The 23,626-nt window shown below is 36.3% G+C and overlaps 1 protein-coding gene across 12 annotated transcripts in view; it reads right to left on the bottom strand.

Annotated features, from left to right (window-relative positions):
- The window catches only part of CADM2 (cell adhesion molecule 2), a 660,501-nt gene that overhangs the window by 168,540 nt on the left and 468,335 nt on the right, over nucleotides 1-23,626 (bottom strand). For 11 of the 12 annotated variants that reach the window (XM_083836578.1, XM_083836574.1, XM_083836579.1 and 8 more), the window contains one exon: nucleotides 20,687-20,836. In XM_083836578.1, coding sequence (XP_083692704.1) covers nucleotides 20,687-20,836 — 150 coding nt within the window. Of the gene's footprint in view, nucleotides 1-8,802; nucleotides 8,870-20,686; nucleotides 20,837-23,626 lie in introns of all 12 variants that reach the window. The other variant, XM_083836577.1, reaches the window with a different exon arrangement.

The raw sequence follows: 23,626 nt of genomic DNA, 5'->3' as shown, positions 1-23,626 counted from the left end.
GAATTAAGATCCTAATGTACTGTCAAAAAGCAGTGTAAATCAATCCATTATGCAAAGCCCCTTGCTGACCTTTCTATCATGTACCACATTCACTAGTGTACCCTGGTGAGACAGGAACAGTCTCACAGTTCTAAATAGAGATAGGTTCAATGATCAGAGGTTCTAACATCTCCTTTAATCATCAACATCAGAATCTGTGATTCAGAGGTATATTCAGGGGAAGGAGCTGTGGGGGAGTCTCTTTAAAAAGAGCAAGCAAAACCAAGTAAGCAAAGCACAAAACTAATTAAACTTGATGCAACAAAAAACTAAAGCATTTTTGATGCAAATTATTAAAGAGAAAAAGCTGTGAAATTAACAGCAATCAAAAACTAATTAAAGTTGATGCAATAGGAGCAGCCAAAGAATGCCTGATAACATTTATTGAACCAAAGAAACATGGCTGTCAAGTCAAAAGAAATCAACCAAACTCTGTTTTTGAATAGTAACGCAAAGATAATTATTCTCCGAGTGACACTTACAGAATAAGATTCAAGTCATTACCTCAAAAGACAAAAGGACTGACATGCTGTGTTAAACTGCCTGTGAAAAAAAAAAGGTCTTAATACAAAAAATTTATAAGTAATTCCTAGGTCTTGCATATAAACAAATATGACTCATCAATCAAACACAATGCACTATTATTGTTGTATCAGTTACTTCTATAAACTAGTATTTGACATTTAGGAGAATACCTTGTCTAACAGGGTACTTACAAGCCAAAGACTCCTGGTGTTTTCATCCTAGTTCTGAAACTCATTGCCTCAGTGCCTTGGGCAAGTAATTAACATCTAGGAGTGCATTTGTTTTAGGATTATGATGCAAAACTCAATTCCTGATGTCAAGCATCATTTAAGATACAGCCAGTTGCCAGAATTTCTTTTCCTTTAGAAGGTTTTAGTGGTAAATAGTGAAGTGGGCTTGTCTGTAGTTGAGCCTTATGTAAGGCACATGTATTTTCCCTCTGTAGTTGTAGAGCATTTATACCAGTCTCAGCTTTACAAAAAATAATTGAAATAAAAATAGTCATTAGCAAAGCGTATGATGAAATGAACATATAGATGTTATTTTCATCAAAAGATGAAAGTACTTGAAAAGTTTATGGCTTAATTAAAAATCCATGTCCTCTGTGAACATATAAAATAACTACTTAAGTAAAACTTTTCACAAATCTCAGCTATAAACACCAATAATATAAACTCCACTTGATCCCACCTCCATGTCACTGGCAAAGATGTTAAACAGAGCCAGTCCCAATACTGAACGCTGAGGAACACCACTCATCACTGATCTCTACCTGGACATTGAGCCACTGACCACAACTCTTTGAGTATCATAGAATTATAGAAACACAAGGTTGGAAAAGACCTACAAGATTACCTAGTCCAACTGTCTTCCTACCACCAATACTACCCAATAAGCTATTAAATACTATCTCATAGCACCTCGTCCATGCACTTCTTGAACACCGCCAGGGACAGAGACTCCACCACCTCCCTGGGCAGACCGTTCCAGTGCCTTACCACTTTCTGAGAAGAAAATTTTTTTCCTGATATCTAATCTAAATCTCCCCAGGCACAACTTGTGGCCATTTCCTCCAGTCTTATAATTAGTTATCTGGGAGAAAACATTGACCCCCTCCTCATCACAACCGCCCTTCAGGAAGTTGTGGAGTGTAATGAGGTCTCCCCTGAGCCTCCTCTTCTCCAGACTAAACAATCCCAGTTTCCTCAGCCACTCTTCATAAGACTTGTGCTCGAGACCCCTCACCAGTTTTGTTGCCCTTCTCCGGACACATTGAGGCTCCAGGGCCTCAATGTCTTTCTTGAAGTGAGGGGCCCAGAACTGAACACAGTACTCAAGGTGTGGCCTCACCAGAGATGAGTACAGGGGGATGATCACCTCCCTGCTCCTGCTGGCTACACTATTCCTGATACAGGCCAGGATGCCATTGGCCTTCTTGGCCACCTGGGCACACTGCCAGCTCATGTTCAACCGAGCATCAATCAACACGCCCAGGTCCTTTTCCTCTTCAGAGTCTTCTAGCCAGTCTGCCCCAAGCCTATAACGTTGCATGGGGTTATTGTGGCCAAAGTGCAGGACCCAGCACTTGGCCTTGTTGAACCCCATCCCATTAGCCTCAGCCCAGCAATCCAGCCTATTCAGATCCCTCTAAAGGGCCACCCTACCCTCAGGCAGATCGACACTACGTCCCAACTTGGTGTCATCTGCAAACGTACTGAGAGTACACTCAATCCCCTGATGTAGGTCGTTAATAGAGATATTCATCATCAATGGAAGTCTTCTATTCACATACTGAACAAATAAAAGTCTATTTTATAAAATATGATACCATAGCTAAATATACCACAGTTCCCAAGCAAACTATCAGATTTGTTTTGTTCTTTAATCTCACAGCTTTAATCTCCTCAACTGAGAATTAAATTTTCCAGTATTTTTTTAATCCTTTTAAGTCCCACTTAAGAACACTTCTTGTTCTAAGAAAAAAACATTGTATTTGGTGTTCTGGACATCAAAAATGAACACTGAAGCCCATCATTCAATTACAAAGAACTGTAATCTGGTATTACTGACAAGCCTAGGGAAGATTTCCATGTCACATTACTTCACTTTTTCATAAGCCTAGCAGGTTTCTTAGCAGTAAAAAGATAATCTGTTTAATGTTGGTGATTTCCTTTCTTACTGTATTTTACCCCCATGTAACTTTTAGCAGTGAAAAAGATCCTCATTACTTGCACAACCTTTCAGATTTACTTTTTTTTTTTTTTTAATTATTTTAAAGAAAAATGCTCACCCTTACATGGTCAAACTTCCCAATTTGCTTGCAAAGATTATTTACATCATTCATATAGATATTGAAGAGATCATTTTTACCTAGCCTGATCAGAATTTGCTTAAAACTGCTAAATGATTTTCTTCTTTTTCATTTTGTCTTCTTTATGTTGAGTCAAGATTTTAAACCCCATTTATCTTGGGAATAAACACTGGCTTGCAGTGGGCACTCGTGTTCACTTCAACAGAAGGTCAATAAAGATCCAGCTGAACTCAAATAAAGAGGGCATTTTCATCCTTGCATATTACAGACTTCTATAGCCTCATGTAGAACTTTATTACTCCTAAAATCATGGGGCCAAGTTAAGTTCTTACATTAGCAAGTTAATGTTACTGAAGTGAACAGAGTTGTATCTGCTTGTTCCAAGTCACATATTGGCCTGTTATGGACAGAAAAAAAAAAAAAAAAAAAAGTCCATAAATGCTTAAGTCCTAGCCATTCATGCTTTTTCAGTTAGTTGTTCAGCTAAGAGCTAATGAAACCTGAACTCTCAAAAAGTTATACTGCTTATACCACACTAACTAATTTTATCTTCTTCCCAGTTCCGCGCTGTGTATGAGCTGACTAACTGCCTCATTCTCTTATCTCAACTGCCTAGTCAGTCTCTACCCTTTTGAATGGAGAAATGAATTCTACCCAACTTTTCTGTAGTAGCGGCAAATTTAGATCACTATTTTCCTACTCTAAATAGCCAAGAATATATTTATATTTGAGACTCACACTTCCTGTCAAATACATTGAAACCAGAAACCAGATTCAAATATTAGTGAGGGAGCATTTGGAAGAATGTAGGTTAACTGATGGTGCAATCTTACAGGTTACCATTCACTGGGAACACTGGCTAAAACTGATTTTGCTTCCAACATTTCAGATTAAATACACGCACTCACAAAGTGCAAGGACAACTGTAATAAACACACTGAAAGCATACACCTTGTAGGAGCACAAATTGAAAATACCTGTTCATCTCAAACTACTGCAGAAGAGAAAAAGTTTGGAGATTCCCAGATAGTATTGTTGTCAGTACCACACAAATTAAATCAATTCAATTTTTATTAGCCTCTATTCCAGGACTATTTAATCTTTACAAATAGGTCTCCTTCACGTCATCCATGTATAGAGAGATGCAAAGCCCTTTTTATCATACAGTTACGTGGTGGTAATGGGAGAATGGCTGGGTGACATACTGCTCTCAAGCATGGATAGTAATTTCCACATTTTAAAATAAGAAATTAATCCTTATCAGCTTTATTACATCTTGAAGGACAATTCTCATTTGCCGTGCCTTAATCAGCTTGACATTAAAAAGATATGTTTATTGTTTGTAGTTAAAAAAATAGAAGAAGAAATAGGAGCTCATTGCAGCATATGAATGCCTAAATATCTTTCTTGAAAACTGTTATGAAGCACATAAAATGAACACGTACATTTTCGTATCACTGCCATTTGCTCTTTTCCTTTGCTACTCTCTCTCATGGTTGAGAAAATAAGCATAGATGTAGGCTATTTGACTGTCCTAGGGGAAAGGAGAAGATTCTGTCACCACCTGAAAAGATCATCTATATTAATAGGAGTGTGATTTTTTTTCAGCAATTTTTTTTTTTTTTTTTTTTACTGACTCGTGTGAAAAGCATTTTCTCAGGAATCTGCAAAACACTGATAGATTGTATAGGGACCCCTTAACTTACTTCATTACAAATTCACAACATCATTGCCAGCACATTTGGTTAAACACAGATGAACTGCCTCTTAAATTCTTCAGCAGCAAGGCTGACATTTTTTGGACAGTAAATCCTCTCATTTTTGAAAAAGAAATGATATACACTTTAGAACACATAGATCTGGAGAATGAGTCCAAGCTCATCCAGGCTTACGAAAACTGGGAAATAGCAAAAGCTGACCTGAGTTGCATTAGCTTTTCTGAATTCTTCTGTGGGCTCTCGAAATGAGTGGTTCAACCACAATATAATAGGAAAGAGTTTACGACTGTCATTGGGAGCCTCAGCATTGTGTGCTGATGTGATACTGCATCATTTTGTGGTGATGAAGTCCAGCTTGAGTAACAGAGAAAGAACAGAAGGAAAAATGTTGGAAATGAACAATTCTTACATCACTTTAATTAGAATACACGGATGGATGGAGAATAATCTGAGTAATGAAGCAGGGAGGTAGTTTGCAAGTTTAGGTAAAATATGTCTTTCTGCTTACCACACTTTCATCTCCAAATAGGTGAATGAATATACCTCCTTGGTAAATTCAATAATCCAACTAATCTGAACTTTGAAAAATTACCATTACAAAAGTGAGCTGTTTTGCACAAAACTACAACATGCTTTATATCCTATCTGTAATTTCCTCAGAGGTCAGGTGTAGAAGAGTTCAGAAAAAGAACAATGCATGAAAACAATGATACACCTTATTTTCCTTCCCTCCTATTTTACAGCATAGATATAACCAAGGTCCTAGCTTTTAATGAGATAAGAAAGAAGTAGTTAAAGAACCTTTATGTTGTAACATTCCCTGTCCCTGTTGATGCTGCTTTCGTTCTGGAAATAAGCAGAAAAAAGCTTCAGATGCCCCAGTGAAAAAGCAGTAGTCATCTTTTCTGCTTCTTTTTCTACTAGGAAATTAATCCCACCAGAAACCGACACAAAAGGAATCTGAAATTATTTCACTATACTACTTTCAAACCTCTTCACAACACTAAGCAATGCTATTTAGCAACACATAACCTTATAATGCTATCCCTTTACTAACTACATACATTCACAGATATGCCCTAGACCTCAATGAACCTGTGATGGAGCAGGGAACTGAGCTCACAGCTCTTGGGCTCTAGAGCTCTGCAAGTACTGGCTGTTGCTCTGATAGTAAGGTAACACTTGCTGGATTTTCGTGTGGCATCATCATGGGAAGAGCAGTGCTAAGAAATGGATTGTTCTGATGGCATTTTCCTCTGTGGTGCCACTGTTCTTGCCTCACTCCTACTTCTTGAGGGACTGAAATTTACAGTTGTAGGCCAACTGCATATAAAACTCTCACATATAAATGTGATTCTTGAAGCAGACTTTTCCACTGCTCAAACATACCACACCTGGCATGGGTGTGTTCTCTCTATGTAAGGGGATAAAAACAAAATCTAAATTAAATTTTGTTTTCAGGTTGAAGCAAGGCAATACAGTCAAAAATACCAATGATGTTCTGTAGGCAATCTGTGCAGATGGGCTGATGTCTTCTATGTCAACAACATTATTAATTGAAAAATAAACTACTTAATTGACACAATAAACTCTCATTTTCTACTTTTTATTTTAAATGCAAAATTAACTGCACTGACAGGATGAATATGGGACTTTTTCATTTTAAAAAAAGTTTCCATTTCATATACAAAAAGCTTAACTGAAATAAATGCTTTACTTAAAAGAAACACGATGGCTTCACTTCACAGACTTCACTTCAGTTAGGTTCAGAAGTAGGTTAGCTTTAAAAAGAAATGAAAATTTTCTTATTAATGCACAACGGCTTCAGCAGATCATGAATGCATAGCTATGTTTGAAAGACAAACAAAAACAAGATTTCTTGATGACTAAGGATACCTCTTACAGAAGGTGAGGCTACAGAAATCTGGTACTTTTTACAAATACTTCCTGTTCTTCACTGCGAAAGATGTTGCCTTTTCACAGGCTTCTACAGATGTTAATTCAGATGTGTTTCCTCCACCAGCTGAAGGACCAGGCATGCTTGAAACCCAGATATTTGTTTGTAACATGATTTGTACTACAACTGGTGAAGAACAAATTTACCTGCAAAACACATAGGGAGGATCCTTGGTAGACATGAGTAACTAGAACCCATGAAGTTTTTTAAATGCTTTACTAACTAACTACTGCGCAGAGGTTGACACAGGTATCATAATAAAGAAGACCACAGATTGTGCTTGGCCTCTTGACTCAGCAGAACAGCAGGCTGAGGAATTTCAAAGCTCCTACTTGCCTTGGCTCTTAGGTCATTCCTCCAGTTGAGTGCAAGTACAATTTCAGTTATGAAACTGGACACTGTCACAAGAAGAAAAAAGGAATAAATCCTCCCTTCCGTGACTCCCATAGGCCCCACCCTAACAGAAGCCAGAAGCTCATCTGCAGAAAAAACAACATGAAATGCAAAAACTAACCAGGCAGCATCAAGGCACTGTGCACTTCAAAAAACAAAATACTAAGCAATTATTTATTTATTTATTTATTTTTTATTAATATGAGGAAACTGAAGCCTTCAACTAGTCTGAAGAAACACCCATTCACAATCCTGGCTTATCTTCATAGGGAGAAAATTCTATGAGTCAGTTGCTTATAAAGCCTGAGTACTGCACATACAAGTTCGACTTTTTAAGTCGACATTTCTACTTTTCCAGGGGATCAGAACTGTCAGTAGAGTTCCCCAGGCAGACCAGAGGATTGTACAGAAGAGTTATTCTGTAGCAGTCTAAGCATTGTGGCATAAGTGCTTTGATGGAATTAGCAGTGGTGATTTAGGAAATAGCCTCACATTCTGTTCACATCACTGAAAATTACCACTCCCACAGCAGAACCAGAATAAAAGAAGAGAATCAGAAGGAAACCAACTGCAAATTTTCCTGTAGGGCAAAAGAGTACATTCCCTTCTGCTGATAATTTCACATTGTCTTTAACTAACACCTGGCAGTGGGACAGGGCAGAGAACTACAGACAGTAACATTTAGAGTGTTGCTACTAGACTTGCCAAGAGCTCCGCTGTCGTAGTCCTTACATTGTCTTCATCCCTCGTCCAGTTTCCTCACAAGGTGTGACAAAGATAAACATTTATTCTTCAAAAATTAAAAATAAACAAAAATGTATCTTATCAAGTACATCAGTGGAATATACTGTGCATCTGTACAGCACCAAAATAGGGACTACATAAAATTTTGCTGTATTCTTGGACAATAAAGGTCTTTAAAGATAGTGTTTGTCATGGGTTAATCACCTCTTTCACTAGAGAAAGGAATACATACTGAGAACATCTTTCTGCCATCTGATTAAGCAATGAGCCAATACAATTGTAAATCTTCGAGAAATTCCCCATGGTTCAACTCTACAGAGGCAATTCTTTACTTCTCAGACCCTATCCCTCATTTTCAGATGATCATTGCACTAATTGTATACAAAAACTTTATATCATGCTGTTAAAAGAAATGGAATGTGACTGTTCTGTGATTCTCCTTAGCAACCTTTATCGACTAAGAGACTGAATTATTCTTATATATTTTTAATAGAATGAAAAGTATTCAATTATTTATTAAGATTGTTCACCATTTCATTGCTCAAACAGCAAGCAAAACTAAAACTATTTGATTCTTTTACACACAATGAAAGGCTTAATTTCCTACTGTTTTAGTAGCTGGTACAACGTATTTTAGCTGTAACTGAAGCAAACAGGATTTAAGGGTACTACCCTATCCCCATAGTCACATGCTATGAATTGCCTTGCAACTCACTCAAGTTTTTCTTCATTTGAGTAAGGTAGGGTTTACGTCTTGTCTGCACTTATTCATACTATTTACAAGCATTAGAAATACTAGTTCTATATAATACTTATTCATATTACATATAGTTTCATGCAAGTCCAATCAAGTTTGACGTATTTATTTATCAGGTTTCAATTCAGGCAGGTTTTTTCCTCTATGTTAGTAAGCAGCACAACCATGGTAAGAAAATAGAAATGATGAGATTTGCACTGAGACACATAATAATTTCATTCAAGATAGGAAAAATACAGATGACACCCACTTTATTTTTAGACTGCAAAATAGACCAAAAAAGTCTGAAAGATAACAGAAGGGAGAATATGCCCTGCATGAAGTAAAATAAAGACATACAGATGTGCTAGGACTGTACCTTGTGATGCATATTTTTTAAACCAAGCTTTTGTTCACTGACGTAAATTGAATCACCACCAGATAATCTGTATGGGAAGAATGATCTAGTAAGATGGCATTATATATATATTTTTTTCCTGTAAATGTTATTTCAGATAACCAGAAACTCTATTTAAGATGTTTTTGCTTCCTTTTAATACACATTTAAGCTGTCGATGTAGTTACACAGTGTTATTCTCTTAGGTTGCCACAGGATAATAAAGGTACAGATAGAAATAAAACAATAATAGCCTGTGACAGGTTACATTTAAAATGGTTGATCAGACTGATCAATGGGCCTTTGCTTCAAAAGCTAAATTGAGGTGCAAGGAAGGAAAAGATAACTCTTGATCTTCACAGTTTGCTCATATCTCTCCAAGCTGGAAGGCATTTGGAATGCAGCCACAGTATTAACACAGCTGCAACATGCAAAAAAACCCTCTTTTTCTTCTCAGACTCCATAATGTAAATGCATATCTGCCTTTTTCTTCCAAAAAATACTTCTGTTAGAGTCTATACGCTTAACTCATATCTTATTCATTTTAAATTTCAAAAACTTTGTTATTTTTCTATATTGTTAAACAGCATTCTGAACACAGTAATATCTGACAAATAATATTTATATAGATAATCATTATCAGTCAGTTATTGTAGATTAGCTGTTACAGGTGTGTTTTTTTTTTTTTTAACTTATTAACATGTCTTGAACACTGCACTATTAGTTTGCTGGTTTCTTTTCTTTTTCTTTCTTTCCTTTTTTTTTTTTTCCCCTTCTTTCTCCATTTAAACAATTGCCCTTTGTTTTTTGTGTTTCCTCAAGCTTCTTTTATTACCCAGAGTACATACCTCTGAAGGTAATGTCATTCAGGTTGATTCTGTTCTTGTTTCTGTTCAATTTAAAGCTATTTTCTTAGGCTCACAGCAGCACATCACACAGTCTCTCTGAGTTATCGAGCCCCTATATCAACAGCTCATCAGCAATTACTTTTCTGCACACACATCCTTAAAGATCTGGGACATGATGATCTGTTACACTTCATGTGCTGAAACAATCATGAAGGGAAGTTAAACAAGTCAACTTAAACAAGTTTCTGCCAGAAAGGGAGTGAAGAGGCGAGCACTTGTCATATTGAGCTGCACTTGGTAGATCTTCACTCCTACCACAGAAACTGAAAATATTTTTAGGTTCAGACACCATGAATGTGTACATTTACTACTCTTGTTTACATATTTGTATACATGCAAATCCTTACCTTGCATGACCTTAATTGTGTGATCCTCCTATAAAAAAAAAATCAGAGTAGTTTGGGTTGGAAGGGCTCTGAATGACCATCTAGTTCCAATGGGCAGAGATACCTTCCACTAGACCAGGCTGCCCAAAGCATGATCCAACCTGGCCTTGAATCATCTGGATTTTGGATTGGCTTCATAGCATCTAGGGTTAGATGTGGTAGATGTGGTAAAGGTTATCTTTAATTTGTCAATGGAATGTCAATGTCCACTCTCGATGGAAATTTAAATAAGACATTCTCTTTTTGGTGATATAATGGGGTTGATACAAACTCAGCTTTTTCTTTTTTTTTCTTCTCTCCAAACAGCACTTCATCATAAACAAAATCATGATTTCCCATTTCATTCCTTCATACCACATGGTACCTTACAAGGGCTTATTTTTTTTAATGGTGATTATTTAAAAGAACGGTTTTCCACTTCAGTCTTTAAACATTAAATAGTCCAGACTATTAATATGTTGTAAACAAGAGTGGCTTAAAGTGAACCTCTAGTAGCTTCATCTCCATTTTTAGGTTAAAGAAAAGCAAATCCATGCTACCAGTGAAAAAAGACCCAAGCTGTCTTCTCCCTTACTTAGTCTGAAAATAGAAATGAAGAAAAATATGATGCAGAGACTTTCACACTCTTTGAATGCCAGTTAGCTCTAACCCAGAAAGAAGTTATCTACCTTAGCCAATAAACTCTTAAGCACTGCTAACACAATATTGCAGGGTCTTGCCACCGTGGATCACAGGTAGCTTGGGAACTTGCCTATCATATACAATCTGGCAAGCCCAGAGCCTTCAGCTTTTCAGAGAAGCTGTTATTTCAGAATGCGGAGGTCTCAAGCACATAGGTACAATTACATTATCAAACCAGCTTCTGGGACTGGTTTGGAATCCAGGTGTAACAGGTTTTGACTCAGGTGTAACTAAGCCAGATTGCAATTTTTGTATAATGCTGATTGAAGATGCTTTTCTTATGCCTTTACTTTTTTCCTACATAGCAGTTACTGACCTTCAGTCATATCCTTTGGAGTTGTTTACTTTTTTCCATCCAGTTGGGTAATTCACTAAAAATATGTTGTTGAATCACTCTTCTGGACTACATTTCTCTTGAACTGCTGTGTTCTTATTCTTTCAGCAGTTGCTGACTGATAGTTAATCTCCACGTTAACCTTTCTAAAAGCAGCTGGAATGGCACTCACTGTACCACCTGCTGATAGTCTATGGTTGCTGTGATTATATTGCATTCAATTTTAGTTTCTGTTTCAAAGCATTTGTATTAATTGCTTCCAGTATCACTAGTCAATGTGTTGCAGAATCTTAAATTTTAAATGTGTTAAGCTACATGCATGTTTATAAGCTACAGAGTGGTGACTAAAATATTCTTTTCATCTGGCCTAATTTGTTTGGACAAACCCTGTGGAATCTGGACAGACCTACCAGCAACATCTTAGCTAGCTAAATGTCTCTTGATGGCATGGGACTGCCATGCAGACCCTCTTGTTTTCAGGGGTTTCTGTTTTATCCTCATAAGAGTTTTGTCATACAGATGCAAAGTTAAGAACACACTCATGTTTTGGATTTTTTTCTTATTTTTATATGGAACATATCTCTTCTTCCTATGCTGTACATATCTGAATGTTTTATAATTATCAATCACTTCTAATTTTATTTGTTTTTATACTTTTATCCTGAAGCAGTGTTTACTTCTTTATAATGTGATATGCCATTTCTAAATACTCATGCTTCAACTTTTTCTACTGATGCTTATGTTTTGATTTGAGGAGCATCATTTTTGTCAGGCCTACAAGTATCAGCTATTCTTTGCAAAGTCAGTTCTTTCTTTTCTCCAAAGTTTTCTTGGATCTATCTATCACTTAAACAACAAAAATTCAGGTTTTGGTCTGTTTGATAGTTCTCTCATCCCTATGACTCTAATGTACTGAACACGTTGTAATATAACAATCAGTACTCTTGCTGTCACCTAGTTTCTTAAAACAAAACAAAACAAAAAATCCCTCTGCCTTCCCTAAGGAATGCTGTTCACTGTGCTCCCGATTAGAAACAAAATGTCTTTTTCTGCCTACTTTCATGTTCTTTAAGATGTACAATGTTGAGCTCTACTGCTCCTGGATCCACTGCCTATCATCGTGAGCATATTCTCCCACTTGCCCTTCTCTGCACTGAAATTGTTCCTCACTATCATTTCCTCTAAGAGTTGTCTGAAAGAAAACAACAGGTTCAGAATATATTATGATAGGTCCATTTTCTTCTGAGACCCCAGGAAGTTTTGATCATTCACGCAAATAACTAGTGCAGAGAGGTCAGGTATAAGAAATTTCTCTTTACACTTTTTTTTTGCCTCCCTTCCCGCCCTCCCTCAAAAAAGTCATTTCTCACTCCTTAGAAGATTCTTGACCATTTAAAACAAAAACAGCCACCAGACTGAGTATCATGAAGCTTCATGACAGATTAATCTTAGCAGCATCATCACAACTACTGCTTTACTTCAGCATATTCCAATGCATTGCATCAGCTTCATTCTCCATTTAGCTTGAGTGCTGGCAAACTTAATTTCTGCACGTACCCACACTTCAGCACAATATAATGCAAACTCCTACACTTTCTAACCATCTCTACAATATGCTCATTTACTCCCTTAATACTGCTAAGAAATGAAAAAATAAATGCTGTAAATGGGAGCAGTTCCACTAATTTATTGCAATGAAATAATATTCTAATGCATTGTAATACATTTTAAATGTAATTTTCATATTCATAAGGAAAATAACTGTCAAGATATTTTAGCAGACTCCTGCTCTCTTTTATCGTGTTATCTTTTTTAAGATGCATGAAAAAAAGCATTCTGACTTTCAAAACTGGCTGTTTCTTTATACCTTGGTTTTCAAGAATCAAATGAGACACTTCTCGATCTCAAAAGCTCTAAAGAGACTTTTTTCCCCCCATCCAAGTACCAAGAAACTACTACTCAAAATCATTTAAGCTTTCTGCCTAAGCATGGCTCAGAGCTAAAGCGCACTTGGTCTGGTTGGGATGGAGATGATTTTCTTCACAGCAGCCTGTGTGATGCTCCATTTTAGGTTGGTGACCGTAGCAGTGTTGGTAATGCACCAGTGCTCTGGCTGATGCTGAGCAGTGCTTGCCCAGTTCCGAGGCTGCCTCTGCTTCTCACTCTGCCCTCCCCTGGGGAACAGGCTGGGGGTGGCCAAGAGGCTGGGAGGGGACGCAGCCAGGACAGCTGAGCTGCACTGACCAGGGAGATGGCTCCATACTTTATACTGCCATCCCCAGTGATAAAACAGGGAAGGTTTTGCAAGGCAGGCATTGCTCAGAGAGTGTGTGGTCATTGGTCTGCTGGTGGGAGGGAGTGAGTGATTGCCTCTGCATCATTTTTCTCTTTCTTTCTTTTTCCTTCACTTATAAAATGTTCTTTACCTTGACCCATGAGTTTTTCTCAGTTTTGCCTTTCCAATTCTTCCCCCACCCCACTGCAGTGGACAGAGCAAGCATAAGAACACATTAATAAGAACTAATACTGCAACTGAAAGATTTCACCCAGGTTAATATACCTCTACATGTCATACCATGGTCCTCAATACAAGATAAGAACTGGCCAGACACTTATTAATAATAGTTGCGTGGTGTAACTGTGAAATCGACAGATCTGACCAACATAAAAAACTAAACTCAACTACAAATCTTGGAAGAACTATTCTAAAAGATCATCATGGAATGCTCACTGTGAAGAGCTCTTCCTTCTCTGAACCAGATTTCTGTTTCCTACAATTTTTACTTTAAATCCTTAAAACCTGTCAAATGTTGTAAGGCATTTACAAGCTATTGCTATTCAGCTCAGGAAAAAAAAATAAAAAATCCATTCCCTCTGCAACCCTTATACCTAGCTATAAAGTCATACTTTGATATTTGACTATACAGTGTTCTTGTTTTTTTGTTTTGTTTTGCAGTTATGGCTTATTTCTTTGTGTTTATTTATTTGTATATTTTTTGTATTGATTTCCATTCTTTGCCATAGATTTACTCCATGGTATTATCTCACTGAGTGGGTCTATTAAACTGTGAATCTCTAATTTCTATGTGTACCCTAAGATGGAATTCAGCTTGGTCATCATCTGCTGTCTGATGCCATCTGCACTCAATTATGTAACAGGAAACAGAGCATGTGAAGGTGAAGACTTAAGTCCACTCATCATTGCTACTTGATTTCACATTACTCAACTGCTAACACTCTCAGTCCCCCCAACAACACAGCCTGCCTCCCTGTCTGCATATCTAATCTGAAGCATATATTTCCTACTTTCTTCTCTATTGCAAAAAAGAAACACTATTTTCTTTGCATCTTTGACTTTGCTTTTTTGTCTAGCCTACCTCTTCTCTTGAGGACTATTTGTATACATGTATACCTACATCTAAAATTCAGCTACTTACTAGAATTGTCAAATGCCATTCAGGAAAAAAGTTCAACATTTCCCCTCCCATCAGAAACATTCTCAAATGATTCTTGTAACTTGCAAGTGCCTCAGTTTGTTTATGTAGATCAGTATCTGAGGCTGACTCATCCCAGAGTGGTGTAAATTCGGGTTACACTTAAATTCAACACCCAGAATCTGGCTTCTACAAAACAAGTCAAAGGGTAAATACAGCTAACTGAAAAGGAGTAGTATGACTCCAACATGAGAGAGACAAGACTTTAATGCCAGGAAATGCCAGCCTTCTGCACAGCATTTCTATCACCATTTGTTTTTGACAGTGCCATGGTAAGAATTAAAGTCCTCTGAACCTCCTAAACTGACACATGTGACCTGTAGTTAAAATCCTGCACCTTGTGCACTGTGAATTTCAGAGTCTCTCTAGAAATGTCTTCATATTGAGAGAGAAAAGAGGCAAGAAGCTGTCTTCATGGAGTTGATACTAGAGGAAGGCATGACAAAAGGGATGATGTTTTGATCAGAGACATGTCCTGTCTCTAAACTTACACAGAAGTTCTAAAGTGACAATGCCAGCGCCGAGAGGGAACAACTGCTGAACCTTATGAGCAGCTGCTATACCCAAATGCGTTTCCACAAGTTCACTCGTGGCATCATGCCTATCAGGGAAGCTCTGGGGAGCTCCGCAAGTACAGTGCCCTCTCGTAACCCTTGTCTAGTACACCAGTGTCGTTGAAAGCCTTCAAAATGATAGGGAGTTACATAAATGCCAAGTCTTCTTACGTGTAACATAATCAAAGGTCATCTAAAGGAACATATTCTGCTGCTGAGGGATGAGTAATCCTGAGGTTGGAATATGCTTTCTAATGTTTTAGTAACACATCAAATTGTTACTACTTGATGAAAGCACATACCCATCTATGATTAGCATCAGGCACGTATCTCATCAAAATGTGGCATGTGGGTCTGAGGCAAACTTATCATGATCAATGTCAACGCAGCACTTGTTTTACTATCAACAGACTTGTAAACTCCCCATTAAGGTAAAGAGCAGGTATATCACAGTATCATTTGTCTGACTGAGCAAAACTGTTAGGTATACACCAGGAACCATTTCTCATCGTTTTTATAGTCTGATTGCTCATTTCTATAGTGATGAGATTAAACAACTTTGGCACCAACAGCCATCATTCAGTTGTACGTCTGCTTTACAACTCAATAACCTGTTCCATATGTATCTATATTCCCTACCAAAAGGGAATATGAAAACTGCTCCAGCAAGATAAGTTCTTTTAAGTCTTCCCTTTACCAGCCATCTCTATATTTCCATGCTACAACCTTTTTGTTATACATCTCCATTTATATCTTTGTCTGTGTTTATTGCTCACTCTAAATCCTTAAGAAGTACCACATGAGAAGCTAAAATAAAATAACCTATATTAATTTAATATCATATCTGCCAGTTCTACATTTTTGCACACTGTGCTTCTTCCAAAGGCAGGTATATAATTATAGGTACTTCGGTGCATAAAGTGGTACGGAGGTTCTATGGTAATTATTCATTTTAATTGAAAATTGTGCAGGGAAAAAATTCAATTCATGTGTAGCATGCAATTTGCATTTGTTTCTAAAGAATCCGAACTTGCTCGGGGTGAGCTGTGAATTCATATTTTCCAGAAAGACAAATCTTAAAAATTCTGTCCAGAGGTGGGAAACTGAGGGGGGTCATGGTAAGACTCCTGACCCTTTTAAAAATTAAGACCACTTATCTACTTACGTGACTTGATTATCAATTTATACTTTTTTTTTTAATGTCAATATTTTATGTTTTAAATGAAAGTGAAATGAAAGTAAAAATAAAATGGAAACACAATGTCCTTGAAATTACCAGTTAGAGGAAGCAGAAAAGAGAAGTACAAGAAAGAACAACAAAGAGACGGTATGCAGGAGGGAGGTCATCACTAAGACCAAATCCACAAGATCAAACATTTGTATTTCAATGTATTTTAGCTTCTATGTGTTAAAATAATGATGAAGACAAAGTTAGTTCCAGCTTCAATACATTTTAGAGTGTAAAAATAAGATTGGAGGGACGCTACTGTTTTACCTCATTTAGCTAATAAAATAAAGTTATAATGTATTTTTCTACGGCAGACATGATATGCATGTGCTCTTTCAGGACTTCCACATTATTTTTTATCCAAAAGAACGTATTTAAATCCTAATAAAGACACAATCTGTGAAACTGAAGGAGCCCACACAATCCTCTCTGCTAACGGATGCTCATTTTCTTGTATTCCAGTACCCTGTTTAACCAAGCAAGAGGTCACTTTTTTTTTTTTTTTTCGGCTAAGGCTATCTCTAATACAATCTAATAATCAGCATGAGAAGTAAACCAGGATTAGAAAAACAAACAAACAAACAACAAACTTAGTAGTACTTGCCCTGGCCTACTACCACTTTTTTCTAAGATGTGGCCTACAAATACAGCAAAGGCAGAAGAAAAGGAAAACATTCTGTTTCTCCTCCCTACCACCCTCCACACCCAATTCCATTCCTATCACCACAATGACAGGAGAACATTTTAGGTCTAAACTTAAAACAAAAAGCAAATCACTCACCTACTTCAAGTGATGAGGACCTGGAAACAACCACTGAACTATGGTTTTATATGCATTATATTTGTAGTAAAGTTTTCCTGAAAGAAAACTCTACTACTCATCATTTACATTTTTTTTTTTTTAATTATTTTAAGACTACATAGGCCAAGTGTCAAAAATGTCTAAAGTTAAATATAGTTCCTGGCTCCCTCATAAATATTAAATTGCTGTGAGGGTGGGAGGAGGTGTTCCTTTCCAACAAAACATCCTCCTAACTGGGCAAAATCTGTACTCAGAAACATGCAGGCATGACAGAATGGGAGGAGAAGGAAAAGAGTTAGTTAACAACGTGTAGTTAACAATGTGCATTAGTGTAGTTGGCTCACTGCATTTCCATACTAAGTTAGAACATCTAAAAAAGAAAAAGAATATGACAACTTCAAAAGTCAATCATAGCACCACAATTCAATAGAACACAAAATTACATGAATATGCTTTTTACAGTATACGTAATCCATTTTGAATAAAATGGTTACTAACAAAAAAACCCTTGTTGAAATGCATGGGACTTGGAAACAGACCTTCCCTCCCTCTGACCAAATAAATTACTCTTTGCTGGCATACAGTAAGTTTTATTTTGGTCAGAAAATGTTTTTGCAAGACAGGGAAACCAATTTGCTTGAGAAAGAAGTAAACGTGAAGGAGTCCCACCAAGAGCAATCTAGTGGTGGACAGCTTTTCACTGCATGGACAGTTTGCTCTATTTTTTGGCACCTGTTCTGCCGTATTCTGACAGCTGTAATCTCCCTCTTCTACTGCTGCAGTTAGGACCTTCTTTTGATGTTTACTGGACTTCCTTCTTTGCACAAGATTCTCTCATAATTATTAAAATATAGAGCAAAAGAAAAAAAAATCCTGATTTTTTAATGCTTCCAGACATAAAACAATTCTACTGTCATTTCTATGTGTGTCATTTAATGAGTATATCTAGAGAAAATAACTTATTGAAAGGATGTAAAATTAAACGCATATGATTCTGATTTTGTTCAGAATGTGGTGATATCCACAGTTACTCATCTCTAATGGATAGCCTACTGGTGGAGCTACTCTGAGGTTCTGTTTCTATACAGAACTTAACCTGACACCATTGGGTTCCTACTCAACAGTTTTCATGAATGTTCAGTTTGAGAAACATAGCTATTAAATAGCAATTTTCATAGTGCTGAAGGGGAAAGTAAGATCTCAAGATTAGTTTTGGCTAACCCTAGGAGACAGGTTTGAAAAGACCTTGGCTGAGGCACTGCTCTCAATAAATTAAAAGTAATGACTGGATCTAGTAGAAAGCTGCTTTTCATAGCCAAATTGTATGGCTAGCTGAGACAAGTAGGTAAGCGAAAAAGAATAAGGAAGACTTTACAGTTCCATTTGCCATCATTTACTGACAAAAGTATCAAGATCAGACCCATAACTATTTCTCCCCATTTTGGCTCAATAAAGAAAGTATCACTGTATAAAGGTAATCTCTTTCTTATACATTAAGAATACATACATATTGACACAGGAAAAAACAAACAAACAAACAAACAAAAAACTGCCAATGAGTGTTCTAACTATCTTCAGAAATGGCAGAACATTTTCATTTTCCTTGTGGGACTTGGCTCACTCCTCTTGGTATATTCAAGCCTGGAAATGTCACACAGAAAGAATGTAAAGCTTTGTCAATGTAAGAAAGACTAAATACCTCTGATTGAATGACCTAAACTTTTACTTGATCATGTCAGACATTTTCCTGTCTAATTGATATACAGTAATCCCTCTACTAATGAATGACTTGAATCATCAAGTATTCCTCAAGGTCTTGGGACAAGCTAGAAGTTCAATAAAGAGTGTGGTCCTTTAAATTTACATGCTTCAGCTCCTCATACTTTCTGTGGGGAATATCAAGTACTTACTATGCTGCTTGCCATTCAAATTCTGCTGTTTTAATTCATTATATTTAAAAAAAAACAAACATCAACCATTCTTTGTAGAAGTAGAGATTTAGCTAAAGTATACAGAAAATTAAATTCACATCAAAAGGCCTACACAGTTCAAATCAATCTATTTGTAGTCCCCCCATCCTTCTCAACATCCTTTAAAATGTCACATAAAAAATATAGATTTTACAAGTATTGATGTGGTCTATCAACAGACAAGTTACCTCAGCTTTTAGTTTTGCAGACATTATTTACCAATCACTAATGATTACAAACAAAATAAAGGTGTCCATATAAGTAAAGGTTATAGGGCTAGACTTATGGCACAAAAGTTTGCACCGTATAAACCACTCATCTTCAAGTCTACATTCAAAAGGTACTTATGATTTCAAAGAAATTGCAAATCAAATGATTACGCGCTACAGGAAATTAGATAAAAGAGAAAGGAACCACTTCAACTCTATAAAGAGATTCTATTCAGCTATTATATTAATAGCAAAAAAAACACACATATTTTGATTGCACCTTCTGCAGGTTTAAAATGACAGGTTTTAGACTCTACTTTCATTCAAGTGCATGGATCCATAAAGCACTATAAGTCCTGCAAGGTGCTGTAAAGTGTTGCAATCATTCAGCAAAGTGTTTGGACAGCACTTCTTTAATTTTAAGCAGAAGAGAAGCTGCACTTTTTAAAATATGTCCCAGAATATGCATCATCTTTCAGAATAAATTCAAGCAGTAGAATTAAATTTTAAATGTTGTTGAACTTTTTTGCTACTGAAATCAACACCAAAACTTTTGCATTTTTGAAGCCAAATGATTTAATTCCTTGTAATTTCAGTTTTTAATTTCTTTATGGTATCTAATGCTGCCTTTAGGTTAACATTCTATTATATAAAATATGCTTCTTCATTTCAGATGAGGATGAAAATCTTGGAAATGTACTGTACTGCAGTGATAATGCCCTTCTTTTTGTAAAGTACGGACACTGTCCTGTATTTTTTTTCCTAAATTAACCAGGATTAAAAAATCTGTGCATTGCATAGTTGGAAAAATCAGGGCACTAAAAACAAAAATTAATTTTGATTATCTGTTACAGTAAGAATTTCTACCACGGCAACTGCATACTGCACTAACAATCAAACAAGTTCCAGTACACCTGAAGCGAGCGATTTTATATATACATATACACAGACAAAATAATAAAATCAAGTTACAGGGTTTATGGACTACGTCTCCCCATGTCATCCATAAATGCTCTTCCAAGATATTTTGCAACAATGTTTTCTAAATCAGTTCGCACTAAGAATTTCATATATAATTATTTTCCCTTAATAATAACTTGCAATTTTACACAAAAGGAAGCACTTTAGTGAAACACACCCATCCATGAAAAAACAGATTATTTAACATTATATCGTAATTATGGCTTAAGGTTACATTCCTAGCAAATAGTTATACGTTAAAATACTAAATGGAAATTGTTTCAAACAATTATTTCTTGGAAAGAATGCTGCAGAACCATGAGTTCAGGAAATAATTTACCTTTCTTGTCATCAAAGTACAGTGTCTGTTGAGCTGGATTTGACCACTGGAGGGAGGTGTTATCATTTTGATCGACCCTGCAGGTCAAATTTGCTGTTCCCCCTTCAACAACCGTGACATTCTGTGTAAGTGGAAACTGCCCTTGACTACCTGAGGAGGGATGGGACGGGAGGGAAGGAGAAGGGAAGAGAAAGAGAAAAAGAAAAAAAAAAAAGAAAAGGATTAAAGTTGTAGAACCGAATTTATTGCAGCAACTTCCAACACGTGACAGTCAGAATTCAACATGAACTATTTCAATCAAAGGAATATAGTACAATAAATTGAAAAAAAAAAAAAAAAAGATAAGCAATCTATTCTCTGTAGCAGAGAAACAGACAAATTAAGAAATAATGATATTACTTGTATTTTTTTTTTTCTGTGAATGATACAAATTAGCTTCAAAGGAATATTCTGCAATCTTTGTTTTCTCAGACATACATAGAAACCCAGATGTCCATGATACGGCTCACACAGTACAGACATATATAGATGTCTCAGTACGGACAATATATTTTAAAGGTTCTAGAAAGCATTACTGAAAAATCTACATACACTTTTTAAACAGGGGGGACAGGGCAGCCTGGACTCCATGTTTTGTTTTATGCTTTTTGAAGAACAGTCAGGATGACATTTTTCCTGTCAGGTTTGGAATGTCATTGGAGAACAAACGTAGTGTGATTCTAATACAAGATACATCCTCTGCTGAGGGAATATAACCTGACTGCATATGAAAATAGAAGAGATGGCATAGTAGCTCTCTTTCGCATCTGTGAGTCTATCCCAGAGCATTATGAATCACATTAAGTGCTTGCAGAAAAGTCACTGGGAAGATTTCCAAATACCTCTACACAACACAGGAACACTATCATCCAGGTTCTTGAATCACAAGCGTTTTCAATGGCATAGTTAGACTGAAGTGTTGCTTTGTGTATTGTGAAAATAGCACACCTTGTCAAACAGTAGAACACATTCTGACAAGAATATCACAAGGGAGCAGAGTAAAAACATGGGATGTCTTTTTTTTTTTTTTTTTTTCCCCCAACATGGGTGGGGAAAGAAAAGGTCCTCAATAATAAGCAAGAAACATCATTATCTGGAGATATACTTAATTTATTCAAGGATACAATGTAAAAGACAATACAATAGGCTAAATCAAATATATGATTCTTTCTTCTCCTCCTTTTATACAGGTCCTATTAACACAAGAAGTGCTCAAGGTTAGGTAGGGCTGCTAGCATAAGAAGTGTTATGCCAAGATTGACACTCAAGTGGGATGCGTCAGGATTGAAAAATCTGTCTACAGTCCTACAGGAGCAAACATAGACATAAGTACTTTGAGGAAACTATCTTTTCAATAGCCACTAATTACACCAAAAGGAATTCACAAATCTGGCATAAAACCCTAACAGAAACATCCTGTTTTACTGGCTCTCACCAGAGTTGTTCCTAGCTACGTGGGAGCAGAGGCATGGCCTTCTGTGTAGAAGGCACAATATAAAAAAGTTAAAAGATAAAGTCTATTATCTAGTATACAGGTTTTCAGATGACCAGAGTAAGGAATTACTAAATAAGAGATCAGTAACTAAACTTCTATTTGACCTGTTGTTATTGCCAAAAAATTTAATTCTGGCCAGGTTTTGATAGCTATCCATTTCCCTATGTAAAATAATTTTGATGGACTTAGGCCTGGTATATGACTATCTACATCACAGAAACAATTGGCATTTAGGTAATCTGACACTCTTCATAAGCACCCTATTAAAAAACAAACAAACAAAAAACTATTCTACTGCCTAAGTGTTTATAACCTGAAAAAAAACTTAAATTCTCAGCAGTGCTAGGGAAAGGTCATCTCAATATAGAAATAGAAGATTCTTTGGTAATTTCAAAGAAAAACACTTCCGTGTCTTGGTTTAAAAAAATAAAAAAGATTAAAAAAAAAAAAAAGATTCCCTTCAAAATGCCAAATCTGAATAACTGGTACTGGAAAATAAAATCTAGATTGTATCTTTTTTGTATAAATATCAACTTCCTGTAGATATCTAAAGATCAAAATTTACTATGTACTAATGTTTACTATAGGATGGTATTTACTATTAACTGGATAACAAATATAGTAAATAAAAACTATGGAATACTGCAAATACCGTGGTGAATTTAAATGCTGCAAATAATAAATGCCAAAATACTTGTGACATCCTCTGTATCTGACACTTCATTAATCAAACCCTGCTTCTTGAAAACTACACATTGAGAAATGCTTGACGAGTGAGAAAATCATAAACAAGGTTGGGAAAAAAAAATAAAACAGAAAAGATTTGTCATTTTCTTCCATTTCCCCTCTTTCAACTCCAATGTGTCAAGGAACCTCAAGATATTGCATAAATTGCTTATTGCTTAAATTAGAATTTTAAAAATCCAGAAAAAATGCACATAGCCTGTTATTACTTCCACTAAATTACAGGCATTTTACCAAAGAAATAACCTTCTAAAGTATGTGCTGTGGATAAGAGGCTATGGGGGCTAAGATATTTTTTGCATATAAGAAGCATTAGACTAAGCCTAGTGCCAGAGAATAGCGCAGTGAAATCTGTGATTTACATTAAACTATCTTCCATTCCTATTCTCCAATTAAAAAATATTGTAATGATTTAGGGCCTTATTAGCATGATTTAGGAAATCTTCCCAGGATTACCCTAAATTCCTTTTTTGATATTATAATTCTTATTATGAAGGTCTCATTGTATATGCAATCTCCCACTTGCTAATTAGGGTAATGGAGCAGACCTGTTGATCAGAACAGCGGTTAGTAGGTAAACTATGATGATCAACCACTAAAATGGAAACTGTGGGTACCTAGGTCTGAAAGAGGTCAGGAAAACTTTCTTTCTTCTTATTACT

This window comes from Anser anser, assembly GCF_964211835.1.
Source record: "Anser anser genome assembly, chromosome: 1".
In the NCBI taxonomy this organism is placed as follows: Eukaryota; Metazoa; Chordata; class Aves; order Anseriformes; family Anatidae; genus Anser; species Anser anser.
Note: the sequence above shows the minus strand (reverse complement) of the source record. Positions and strands in the feature narration are given on the sequence as shown.